Below are 12467 nucleotides of genomic sequence, written 5' to 3' on the forward strand. Positions count from 1 at the left end.
ATGAGTAGACATTTCTCCAATGAGGAAATATAAATGGCTAAAAAGATCTTGAAAAGATATTCATCTTCACCAGCGTTTAAGGAAATGCAAATCAAAACCACAATGAGATAGCATCTTACACTTACCAGCACGGTCACTATTAAACAAACAAAATGTCAAACACTGGAGAGGGTGTGGAGAAAGAGGCACACTTATTCACTATTGGTGGGACTGTAGAATGGTGTAACCGCTCTAGAAGGCAGTTTGGTGGTTCCTCAGGAAGCTAAGTATAGAATTGCCATACGATCCAGCAATCCCATTACTAGGTATGTATTTGGAGGAGCTGAAGGCAAGGACTCAAACAGATATTTGCACACAGATGTTTACTGCAGCATTATTCATGATCGCCAAGAGATGGAAAAGGCCCAAATGTCATCAACAGACCAATGGCTGAACACTCAATGTATATATAGTGGTATATACATACAATGGAATATTATACAGCTGTAAGACAGAACAAAGTCATGAAGCATGTAACAATGTGCATGAACCTTGAGAATATTATGCTGAGTGAAATTAGCCAGAAGGGAAAAGGACAAATACTGTACGGTATCTGTAAAGAAATATTAACCTACAATAATGAGTGCACTTTGAGGGTCAAAGTTAAGGATATAGGTTATCAGGAGATGGAAAGAGGGTAAAGATTGGGCATTTGATGCTGAAGGAGTACAGAATGTTCAATAGGACTGATCGTAAAGATCCAGAAATAGACAGCACAATACTATCTGATGGTAGCACAATATTATAGTACACTGAATGAAGCTAAGTGCGAGTAGGGTTGAAGGAAGAGCACTGAGAACATGTATTATACCAGAAGGAAAGACTGAGGATAAGGACTGGCACCACATAACTTAGCAATTCCTAGGGTGGACAACGATGATGATTAAATGTATGAAGATAAGAATGCTTTTGCATGAAGGAGAACAAATGAGCACCAACATTCCAAGGTGTTGAAAATGGAATGGTATGGGGGGTAAAATACAGTAAGTGCAAACTAGGGCCTAAAGTTAACAGTAAGATTTTAATATACTTCCACTGAATGTAACAAAGGCAATACACCAAAGCTAAATTTCAATAAGCGGGGGATATAGGACAGAGGTATGGAATACTCTGTGGAAGAAATGGAATGTCTTCATATAGATTGTGGCGGTGAAAGCATGACTATGTGAATACACCGAAAGCCACTGATTTTTTACATACGCAAGATTGTATGATGTGTGAATAAAACTGTTTTAAAATGAACAGAGAGATAAAAGTGCTGGAGAAAATGTGGAAAGATGGACCTAGTCACTGTTGGTAAGGAATTAGTGTGGTACAGCCTTCTAGAGGGCAGTGTGCTGGCTCCACAGGGGTGGGGCTGCCATATGATCCTGCGACCCCATAGTTTGGTGAATACCTAGAGGAACTGAGAACCGGTACCCGAATAAACAAACACTTGCACACTAGTCCTTATGGTGACATAAGGTCTCTCTTTCTCTCTCTCTCTCTCTCTAAGCCGACTCCGCAGGTGAACTCACTGCTCTCCCCTCTAAATGGGATATGACTCCCAGGGGGATAAATCTCCCTGGCAACATGGGACATGACTTCCAGGGATGAGCCTAGCCCTAGTATCATGGGATTGAGAAAGACTTCTTAACCAAAAGGGGGAAGAGAAATGAAACAAAATAAACTTTCAGTGGCTGAAAGACTCCAAATAGAGTCAAGAGGTCATTCTGGAAGTTATTCTTATGCATTATATAGTACACTTTTCAATTTTTGGTGTAATGGAGTACCTAGGGGAAAATACCTGAAATGCTGAATTGTAATCCAATAGCCTTGATTCTTGAAGACAACTGAATAACCATAAAGCTTTTAAGCTGTGACCATGTGATTGTAAAAACCTTGTGACTGATACTCCCTTTATCCAGTGTATGAACAAATGGGTAAGAAAAAAAAGAAAAAAAGAAATAATAGGGAGGATATGGAATGTTTTGGGTGCTCTTTTTTACTTTTATTCTTTTTTTTGGAATAATAAAAATGTTCAAATATAAATTGTGATGACGAATGCACAGCTATATGATGATGCTGTGAACCACTGATTGTACAATTTGGATGATTATACAGTATGTGAATATATATTTATATATATAAATAAAATTGCATTAACAAAAAAAAAACCACAATGGCATACCACCTCACACCCTTAGAACAGCTACTCTTAAACAGGAAACTACAAGTGTTGGAGAGGATGTGAAGAAACAGGAACACTTCATTCACTGCTGGTGGGACTGTAAAATGATACAGCTGCTGTGAAAGATGGCTGAGTGGTTTCTCAGAAAACTAAATATTGAGTTGCCCTACAACCCGGCAATTCCATTACTTTGTATATACCAGAAGATCTGAAAGCAGGGACACGAACAGTCATTTGCACATAAATGTTTACAGCAGCATTAATCACAACTGCCAAAAGAGGGAAACTATCTAAGTGTCCATCACCTGATGAACGGACAAAAAAAATGTGGATATACATACGATGGAATATTACTCAGCAGTAAGAAGGAATGAAGTCCTGAAGCTAACCACAACATGGATGAAACTTGAGGACACAATGTTGAGTGAAATAAGTCAGATACAAAAGGACAATTATTCTATGATTTCACTAATATGAACTAATTATAATATGTAAAGTCATAGTAATAAAATTTAGAATATAGAATGAGGCCAGAGAATAGGGAGCAGTTGCCTTATACGCACGGAATTTTTAACGAGGTTGTACTTAAATGTTTAGAAATGGATAGAGGTGACGATAGTTCACTATTGGGATTATAAGTAATAGTGCTGAACTGTCTGTGAATATGGTTGAAACGGGTTGTTTAGAGTCATTTATGTCATCAGATGGAAAGCTTGAGGTTAAAATATGGGAATGGGGCCACAGTGGCTCAGCAGGTAAGAGTGCTTGCCTGCCATGCCCGAGGACCAGGGTTCGTTTCCCAGTGCCTGCCCATGTAAAAAAAAAAAAAAGGGTTAAAAATAAAATAAAATAAAATATGGTAATGTGTAACAATGAACCTTGTGATGGATGATGTCTGTGATTAACACAACAAATATAAATAAGTTTTTTCATTAACTAGAACAAATGTATGACACTTATACAAAAAGTTTAAACAAGAGAGTGGTATATGGGGGGGTACCTATTGTAAACTACAGACTACAGTTAACAGTAATATCTTAATATTCTTTCATCAACAGTAACAAATGTACCATACCAATATGGCAGGGGTCAACAATAGGGATGGAGAAGGGATAGGGGTGTTTTGGACTTACATTTTCATGTCTATTTGTTATTTTTCCCTTTGGAGTAATGAAAATGTTCTAAAATTAATTTTGGCAATTGCTCAACTAGACAATGATATTCTGAGACATTAACTGTATACTTAGGATGGATTATATGGTGTGCAAATATATCTCAATAAAATTTGCAGTTAAGGGTGGTGCGAAGGTGGCTCAGTGGTAGAATTCTCTCCTGCCATGCCAGAGACCCTGGTTTGACTTCCAGTACCTGCACATGTTAAAAAAAAAAAATTTGCAGTTAAGAAAAATAATTTGGTCTAATCATATTTATCCAGGACTCTCAAAAGCTTATATACATATATAATAACTAGATATATATAATCTGGTTTGAGCATAAAACATAATAACCTGGGTATCATCATACATCTGCAGGCTTGGGACAGAAAGATAGCGCAGAGAAAGATCTCTGCAGAGTTCATTCAGCGGTACCAACTCTTTACAACAATCTGTCATAAAAAATATACAACCAAAGACAGCAGTAGCAATAGCAAATTAAAGCAGATGTGGCTCCCTAAGCAACAGTCCATTAAACAAGTTGAACCAGGGAGGGAAAAAAGTGCATCTTTTCATTGGCAAGCAGACAAAAGAGGGCATATCCAATTAGTGCTTGTCTATATACCTAGTACTGTGCTGGAGTCTATGAGACACAAAGGTAATAAGATACATAATCTCTGCCTTTATCTCCCCAGTAAAATAAGATGCTCACAAGCAAAACATTTAGCGAACAAGAGAAGTCAGTGTCAATCTGTGTCCTGTGAATAATAAATCCTATCAGAATTCAGATTAGGACAGATTAGAACAATGAAAAGGTATTAAGAGCCAGGAATCACAAATAGTAAGATTTCAAATCCTCAAATCCATCTCCATTTAAATGAACATTAATCCTGGGTTTGTCAGCAACCACAAACATATTCTGACTGGTCACTTCCCTCACTTTCCATGAGGTCTGTTTCATCCTCTGTAAAGTGAGTATGGCAGGCTTCAAAAAAGATTTGTAGATCATAGTCTCTAATCTGAAATGGCCCTTAGAGGTTAAAGCAGTGATTAAGGGATGATTAAGGCTGAAATTCAGCTAGAAAACTGCATAAAAATTCAGAATGGATATATATGATGTTTGGGACAGTGCAGAGATCGCCCTAACTATGGTGGAGTATTGCACTGGGGTGGATTTGAAAAAGATGCAGCAGAACACAAGGAATCCAATTAAATAATTAGAACTTGTCTCTATGTCAGGCAATGTAATTTCTGCTGAAACTTTCAGGTTAAACTGAAGTGATATTACTGCCAAAGAATTGCTATGTGTAAGGTAGAGAAGGATAGTCACAAATTTTAACAGTACAACAAAGTCCTAAGTAAGAGATTTAGTAATACAGTGTAATGGTTGATAGCAAGGAAATGCCATTAACAGTGAGGCTGTCATAATCAGAGACAAGACAGTTTGATTTTAACAAATGCACTACCTAGCTGACCAATGAAAAGCAGTTCCCCCTCAAAGAATCATCTTTGAAGATAAAGGCCAACTTCACTAAACCACACAGAAAGGAATGCAACAAATATTTTGTGTCAGCCTTAGTTACTGTCACAAGCTGATAAAAATTACACTAGATGTTAAAAATACTGAATAAGCCCCTACCCCTTTACTCCTACTTAGTTAAATGTTTTAACCTGAATAAAAAGGTGTTACATTTATAATACAAAAGTGCATATATCAATTAAATGAGCTGCTTCATTGCTTTGGACTCATTCTAAACTTGGATCACATGGATTTCGAAAAATATGCCTCCTTATTACGTGTATCTGTAATTCTTTGTAAGTGACTTAAAAATCACAGGCAGAAATACTGACTTCTCAAAAAAACAACTGTCCCACTTTCAACAATTTTCAAACTAGTATTACTGGATCTCCAAAATACACACTAGAAAGAGATAATGAGTAAAAGCAAACGAACATGCCCTATAGCAAAACTGACCAGGACTCTAATTGGTTATGCCTCCCCTGGCTCTAGTTTACAATATCAACTACAGCAGAACAAAAGTAGCACAAGCTAGACTTGTGATACTGTCCAATGAAGAGTGCCATCTGCTGCACATATACAGGATGTTTCCTTTGCAATATTCAACCTTAGTGTTTTTCAGGGATCTTTATGAGTATTTATTCTTTCTGGCAAGTTGTTTGTTTCCATATCTGCCTAATACATGTGCCTCAAATTAACATCAAGTTAGAAGAGAATAACCATTCACGGGGTTTTGAAATGCCAATACTCTCCTAAAAGTTAATTTTATAAAGGAAGAAAAATATGTGAAGAAGCAATTACACTTCACAATAAAAAGAACAGAATACTGGGGTCAGAATACTGGGGAGGAATCCTAAATCTGCTATATATTATTAGCTGTGTAGTCTTGGCCTAGTCTCTTCCCTTTCAGGATGTCAATTTCAAGCATAAAATATCAAGAGTTAAATCTCTATGATCTCTCTCAAATTTAATGTCTTATGAGGAATCAGAGTATCAGGTGGAGATAGCTGTATACAATGATGGCTTCAGAGCAATTGTAGACAAAGAAAATACCTGTTCACATATTTATCAGGTTCAACTTTTTCCAAAATGTTAAAATTCCATGTTCATTGTCAAGTCACCATTCCCATAACACTTCTGCCCTTCAGAAATAACACTTCATTTTAATTGTGCTTTCAGTTACAAATTCAGCACATCACTTTTACCTACCCCAAAATAGCAGAGACCACTCTCATGAAGTACCCCCACAAGGAAGACAGAGCCTGACACATTCACAGAACATATAGCGGGCACAACCCAAAATGCTAAATGAATACCATACACAAACCAGTATTAAAAAAACAAACTGTACAAAGTCAGAAGGTGTCTTATTAAAATACAAAAAGATAACCTGGGAGATCTTGAAACAGTGTGAGGGAGGGGGATGCTATCAGATTTTAGAGTGGCCTTATGTTTTTAAGAGAATAAAACACATAACTGGAGGCTATGAAAATGCAAATCTAAATTGAACTGTGGAAAAGCTCGGCTCTCACCCAAAAGCTTCAGCAAAGCAATATGCCAGTATGCCAAATGTGAAGAACTACAATTCTCTCACATGAATGAGGGTAGGGCCCATACCATGACTAATAATTACAGTACTACCTTGCATTATTACCACAATATTTGTTCTTTTCAAAACACTTTCAGATACCTAATTTCATGCTGTCATCAGTCTTGGGGTATGCTCTATGAAAACCTTCAGCTCAGTTTCTCTCAAGAGCTATGCGAACAGAACAGCACAGGTGGGTTTACTGACTGAGGGCTGAAGATACTAGTTTCTCCTGTCCAGCTATCTGCAGTGATCCTCTTATCACCACACTATACAACTTAGCCCTAGGAAATAAAACCTACACTCTCTCTCAGAGTTGGCCAGAAACCAAGACATATGGGTCTAGAAGGTCCAAGGGAAGAGAACATGCTGACTTGTTAGGTCAAGAATTCCATGCCAGGTTGTTTCTTGCAATTGAAGAAAAAAAAAAAAAAGAACCGCCACCCCACCCCCACCCCCCCACACACACCAAGACTGTTCAAACAGAAACTCCCTTTCATTGCCAGCCAATTCATTACCAGCCAAAGAAACCCAGCAATAACTGGGTAATACAACCACCAAATCTGTGCCTCTCCGAACAACTTGTCACATTGGCTTCTCCTCTGCCGGCTGCTCACCCTTCCTTCTTCAGGTTCATGAACAAGTTTATAAACTAGCCTTCCAAATGGACCACGGAGGACCTTTAAGGAACAGAGGGGATGGAACTTGCCTCCTGAAGCAATGCAGCATCCATCTCAAGGGAGCCGGTTCTCCCATGCACACTTACGTAGGGAGTCACAGAGGGGGATAAAGTTTGGTTTTCCTCCTTGCCCGTTTCCAGAGGGCCGAGAGAGGACGGGGGAACGGCCCCTTCTGGGATCCTGGGTGGCTCTCCTGCTGGGGACAGTTGCCAGCAGCATGGCACTGCCACACTCCTGACACATATACCCAAGGCAGCCGCGGCAACTCAGTACACCCTAACCCGCCTGGAGGAGGAGGTTAAGGGGACAACTTGCCCGGGGCTCAGTTCTGGAACACTGGGACAGAGCTCTTAAGAAAAGAGGAGGGACGGACCGACATCTGGGGCGGGTCAGTGAGAGGTTCAAGTCCCTTTCTTTCCCCGCCCTGGTGTCCCCGGTCCTGCGGGAACATCCCCGCCGTCGCCCCTCCTCCTCCTCCTCCACTCGGCTTCCTCCCGCGCTCCCTCCCTTCCTGGTCGCCGCCGCAGGCGCCTGAAGGGCACGGCGGTTCGTCGGTGCCCGGCAACCCTGGGAGCGGCCGGGAGTTGAGGTAACTCGCCCGCTGCCCCAGCGGCCTCCCAGCTGGTGGCTCGCACACGCCAGCGCCGCCCCGCCCTCCCCGGAGCCGCTGGGCGCGCTCGCTCACCGTCCGGTGGTGCTGTTGCTGCCGCTGGCGGCTGACGCCCAGCCCCGGGAAGCAGCCGGCAGTCAGCGCTCCGCAGCCGCCGGCGCCCCCGCCGCCGCCCCGGGAGGACAGGAGCAGCAGGAGCGATCTACCTGCGGCGGCCGCCATCTCTCAACTGGAAACGGTGCCGACCCAGGCAGCGCAGCGGACGGCTGGGGCGGAGCTAAAAGCCGCCACTCACTGATGCCCAGCCAACTGCCGCCTTTGGCTGAGTTGATGAGGCGGGGTTTCGGACAAGGCCCAATCCTCCAGCCGGAGCACCACACTTGAGGCTGCCTGTCACTTCCAGAGTTACCTATTGTGGGACAGTCAATTACCGGCAAATTCTAGGGAACCGGTAATTGGCACCCGAGCCCCTCAGATTAGCAGCAGTAGGGATGGCATATTCGATTGTGCTAATCTTCACCAAGGATAGAGCTATGATAAGGGTTATTCGGGAAATGGACATTTTGCAAAGCTTTGTACTTTGTGAGTATTCCAAGTTGGCAGAATAGGCACCAAATTAATAACCATTAACTAGTTAAGCTGTAACTCTCAAAAGACACGCCCAGAGTTATCATTCATTGCCGAAGAACTTGGATTGCTGAAATTCACCCTACATCATAGGGTGATCTAATGGTTATGATATGTGGCTTAATACAGGAGGGGTAGAATGATTATAATATGAGAGTCCCAAATGAGTATATGCCATGAGAATGAATTAACAGGCCTGCATATATTTAGAATAATAGATTCATTTTTGCAGGACCTTTGTGCTGATATTCTGTACACTCTGTGGAACAGAACTCTCTATTTTCTTACCATATTTGATCATGTGTGTGAATTTATTAAACTATAGAAATGAAATGTATTGATAATATAAAAATCATGGAAATATTATTTTCATGAAGTTTCATAAATTAGCTTTAACTATCCATTTGCTATTTTGGAATAACGCAATCACTTTTCTCTTGAAAAATACTTCTTTCCACAAAAGCCCCCCTTAAGACTAAGAGAGAGAGGAGATTTTAGTTTTCCGAATTTTCTTACAAGAGAATGTAATTGCTGTTGTTTATTATTATGAGTTTGTTCATTCTCACACCTCCTTTTAAAATCTGGAGCAGGAAAACAGGATCATTTTAAATTTTGGGAAACCTTCTTGCACTTTTAGCTTAAATAATAAAGTTAAAACACACAAGCAATCTTAATGTATCATTTGATCTAATGATATTCTTTAAAGTTTGACTGATACGATACTTTGGGGCCAAGAATATCTAAATAATGAAATGGAGTTTTGAGTTTGTTTAATCCTTCCACACATGCCAGAGTAGTAAAATGATTGGCTTCTCCAGGTGAGACTATTATGCCGCTCACCCAAAAGGCATTTATTGCCCAACAGTGGAAACAGAGCTCAGGAATGAGACCCTCATTCAACAGCTGCACAGTCATCCTCTATTGGACATCTGTGACATTCCTGGAGCAGCTTCACGTACAATCATTTCCCATCCATCTATATTTATCCCAACTGCATTTTATTTATTTACCCATGCCATGCCATTTCCCCTTCCCTCCTGTCTCCTCCCTCCCACTTACTAGGATCACCATGGGTTTTTGTTTTGATTTTCATTTTCTGCACCCTAGCCAAATCATGCTGTGAATCAGGACTATATCCACCCACCCTCAGCTGCCCCTCCACCCCCCCCCCTCCATTGCCAACTCCACTTTATCCTTTGAGAAGTTTTACTGGAATTGCCTTTCCCCTATTTTTTCAAGTATGAAAGTTAGACATACATCCTTCAATACTGAAATTTAATCCTGTGCCTATCCGATAGAACCACAGTACATAGAAGGGGGAAAAAAGTGCACAAACCTGAAACAGGAGGGTTTGCCAAAGGCTTTCTTCCTACCTACTTGCCAAAATATATCATCTTTTTTCTACCAAGATGATATTACTGATGCGCCACAAGTGGACTATGTAATTTGAGGATCCACTGACTAAGATGGGTACTAATAATCCAGAGCTAACAATGAATCTACGAAAATGTCAATTATTTTCTCACAGAGAAAAACTTTTTCATGTCCCCAAAGGACACATCTCATAACAGTTGGTTGGCCAGGCCCCAAAAGGAGAGAAAGTATGGCTAGTTCAACAAAAAGTCATCTTCATACTTGAAAAAAAAAAAAGTATATATGATACACACACACACACAAACACACACACACACGAAGGAAACGAGCTAACATTCATTGTGTACCTGCTATATACCAGAGACTGTGCCAATCACTCTAGAGATATTACATTTATGAACGATGTCAAATTAGACTCAAAATACTTAAAAACATTGTTACTTTTGTGAATAAAAAGTTGAAGACACAGGCTTCAGTCAGATCTTGCAAATTGCCAGAGTATGCCAAGCCCCAATCAACAGTATACCCTCAGCTCTAAGACTCCATAAAAGTTTTACTTAATAAGTTTATTTTTTCAGAAACTTAAGGCTCCCAGATCGTTACTCTGTCAGATAAGCCCTGAAGCCCAGAAGTACCAATGTTTCCAAGGACATGAACCAGTTTCATTCCTCTATCCCGTTATGTCAACACCCCTTTCCAGTGCAAAGAAGCTGAAATGATCATTGCTCACATATCCCTGAAGATCGAGAGAATGATCAAATGAGAGAGAGGAGGTGTAACTGAGAAATTAGAATTTAACGAATGTTTATAAGTACTGCCTCATTATATAGATATTTATTTTTAGTTTCTACTGTATCAGAATAGCCAGAAGGAAATACCTGAAATTATTGAACTATAATCCAGTAGACTTGATCTTCGAAAATGATTGTATAACTGTATAGCTTTTCTCAAGTGACTATGTGACTGTAAAAGCCTTGTGACTGACAATCCCTTTATCCAGTGTATGGGGTTGGTGAGTAATAAAGACATGCATGAAAAAAAAAATAAAAATAGGTCTGGAATATGGGGAAAAATATCCCTACATAAATTATGGACAATAGTTATAGTACTACTTTATTAATTTTTCATCAGTTGTAACAAATGTAACTATTGTTTAAAAAGATAGTAGAATTACAACAAATGTGATCTCATCAATTAACAAGTTTTCCACACCAATGCAAGTATTGGTGGTAGGGCGGTGTATAGTAATCCTGTATTTTATGCATGATTGTTCTGTAAAACCACGACTACTCTAATAAAAAAAATTTTTTTCAGTTGAAGCCACAACCTAAATGGTTAAATAAACTAGAGACTAACCCTACAACAGAATATTATGCAATTATTTTTAAAATGAATTATCCTATCTGTACTTTTTCAAAGTAATAATGCAAATATATACTATAAATAATTTTTATATATAGGACAGATATAGCAATAGATGATGGAAATGGATGGATGGATTGATAGATTTCTGGAAGAATAAAGAAAAGTATTACCTATAGGAGGTTTTCAGGGATAGCTACCCTTTTAAGTGGATTACACTTTTTCCCTCCTGCATGTTATTTTTATATTTATAAAAACATGGTCAACTAAATAGGTCCAGAATTGTTTTCTGTGCTAATCTTTAAAAGTCAGTTTTTTGTTTTTGTTTTTGTTTTTTTAGCTAAAACTAATCAAAACAGATTCTCTAGAGCATGTAACCCTAACCATTTCCCTACTAAAAAGTGTCCTGAATTCAGCTCCCAAATATGCCTAAACTCAATAGAGTATTTGCCTAAATATTCCAGAATAACCAAGGTAGGTTGTGCATACAGTTCATAGACCTGAGCAAGAAGACATGAAATGACTCTGCTTAGAGATCTGGAAGCTGTGTTTCATGGTTCACTGATAATGTGAATTATTATTCAAGTTAGATCAGCAGTTCTTATATATCAGGAAAAAGTATATGAACAAGAAGGGCAAGAAGAAAAGGTTTAGCCCTCAAATATTTATCATAAGCCACCCCAAGACCTGTTTTCTGGCTATGTTGGCTTCACTATTTTAATGATGTTATTATTCCCACTGTAACCAGTGCCCTGCTGGTGATGGCGCTAAATGATCCCCGATCCAGGTTCGATAGTCTTGAGCTAAAAGAATTTAGAGACAAGAAGACAGTAGGAATAAGTAGTAAAGTTTGTTAAAAAGAGAACTTGATCAAAAGAAGAGAATGTACACGTTAAAGACGTTAACATGGACATGCCCAAGGGAGGGGCACACACTGAGTGGAGTGGGTTAGCTTGTTTTATAGAAAAGTTTGGTTGGTAGCAGGTTTCCATAGTAACCTCTGATTACTTAGTGTCTTCTTTGTTCTAGGAGAAGATAGCTAGCAAATTTTGTGGATGTTGTAACATACCTAAAATTTGTCTTTGGGCAAATGGTTAACAATCTTTATGACCCTATGCTTTCTATCATTAACTAAGAATTTCCTTTGGGCTTTTATGGTCTGGGGAGGATTCAATAGATTTCAAGGTTTGGGAGCTTTAGGGAAATGTTTGTGCCAGGAAGTTTGCAGCTAAAATTTGCAGTTTGCATTAGTTTCTTTGGAGCTAGATAAGAAACAAGGAACTTGCAGTTGTCTGTTAACTCTTTCAGAGCTGAATATGAAACCAAGGACTTAAAATTATCCTA

General features: G+C 39.4%; 1 protein-coding gene across 3 annotated transcripts in view; it reads right to left on the reverse strand.

Annotated features, from left to right (window-relative positions):
- The window catches only part of MCU (mitochondrial calcium uniporter), a 273983-nt gene extending 265984 nt beyond the window's left edge, over positions 1 to 7999 (reverse strand). For 2 of the 3 annotated variants that reach the window (XM_077124981.1, XM_077124982.1), the window contains exon 1: positions 7836 to 7997. In XM_077124981.1, coding sequence (XP_076981096.1) covers positions 7836 to 7982 — 147 coding nt within the window. In that variant the 5' untranslated portion in view covers positions 7983 to 7997. Of the gene's footprint in view, positions 1 to 7835 lie in introns of all 3 variants that reach the window. The other variant, XM_077124983.1, reaches the window with a different exon arrangement.
- Positions 8000 to 12467: the final 4468 nt, after the last annotated feature.

Source organism: Tamandua tetradactyla, chromosome 13, assembly GCF_023851605.1.
Source record: "Tamandua tetradactyla isolate mTamTet1 chromosome 13, mTamTet1.pri, whole genome shotgun sequence".
Lineage (NCBI taxonomy): Eukaryota > Metazoa > Chordata > Mammalia > Pilosa > Myrmecophagidae > Tamandua > Tamandua tetradactyla.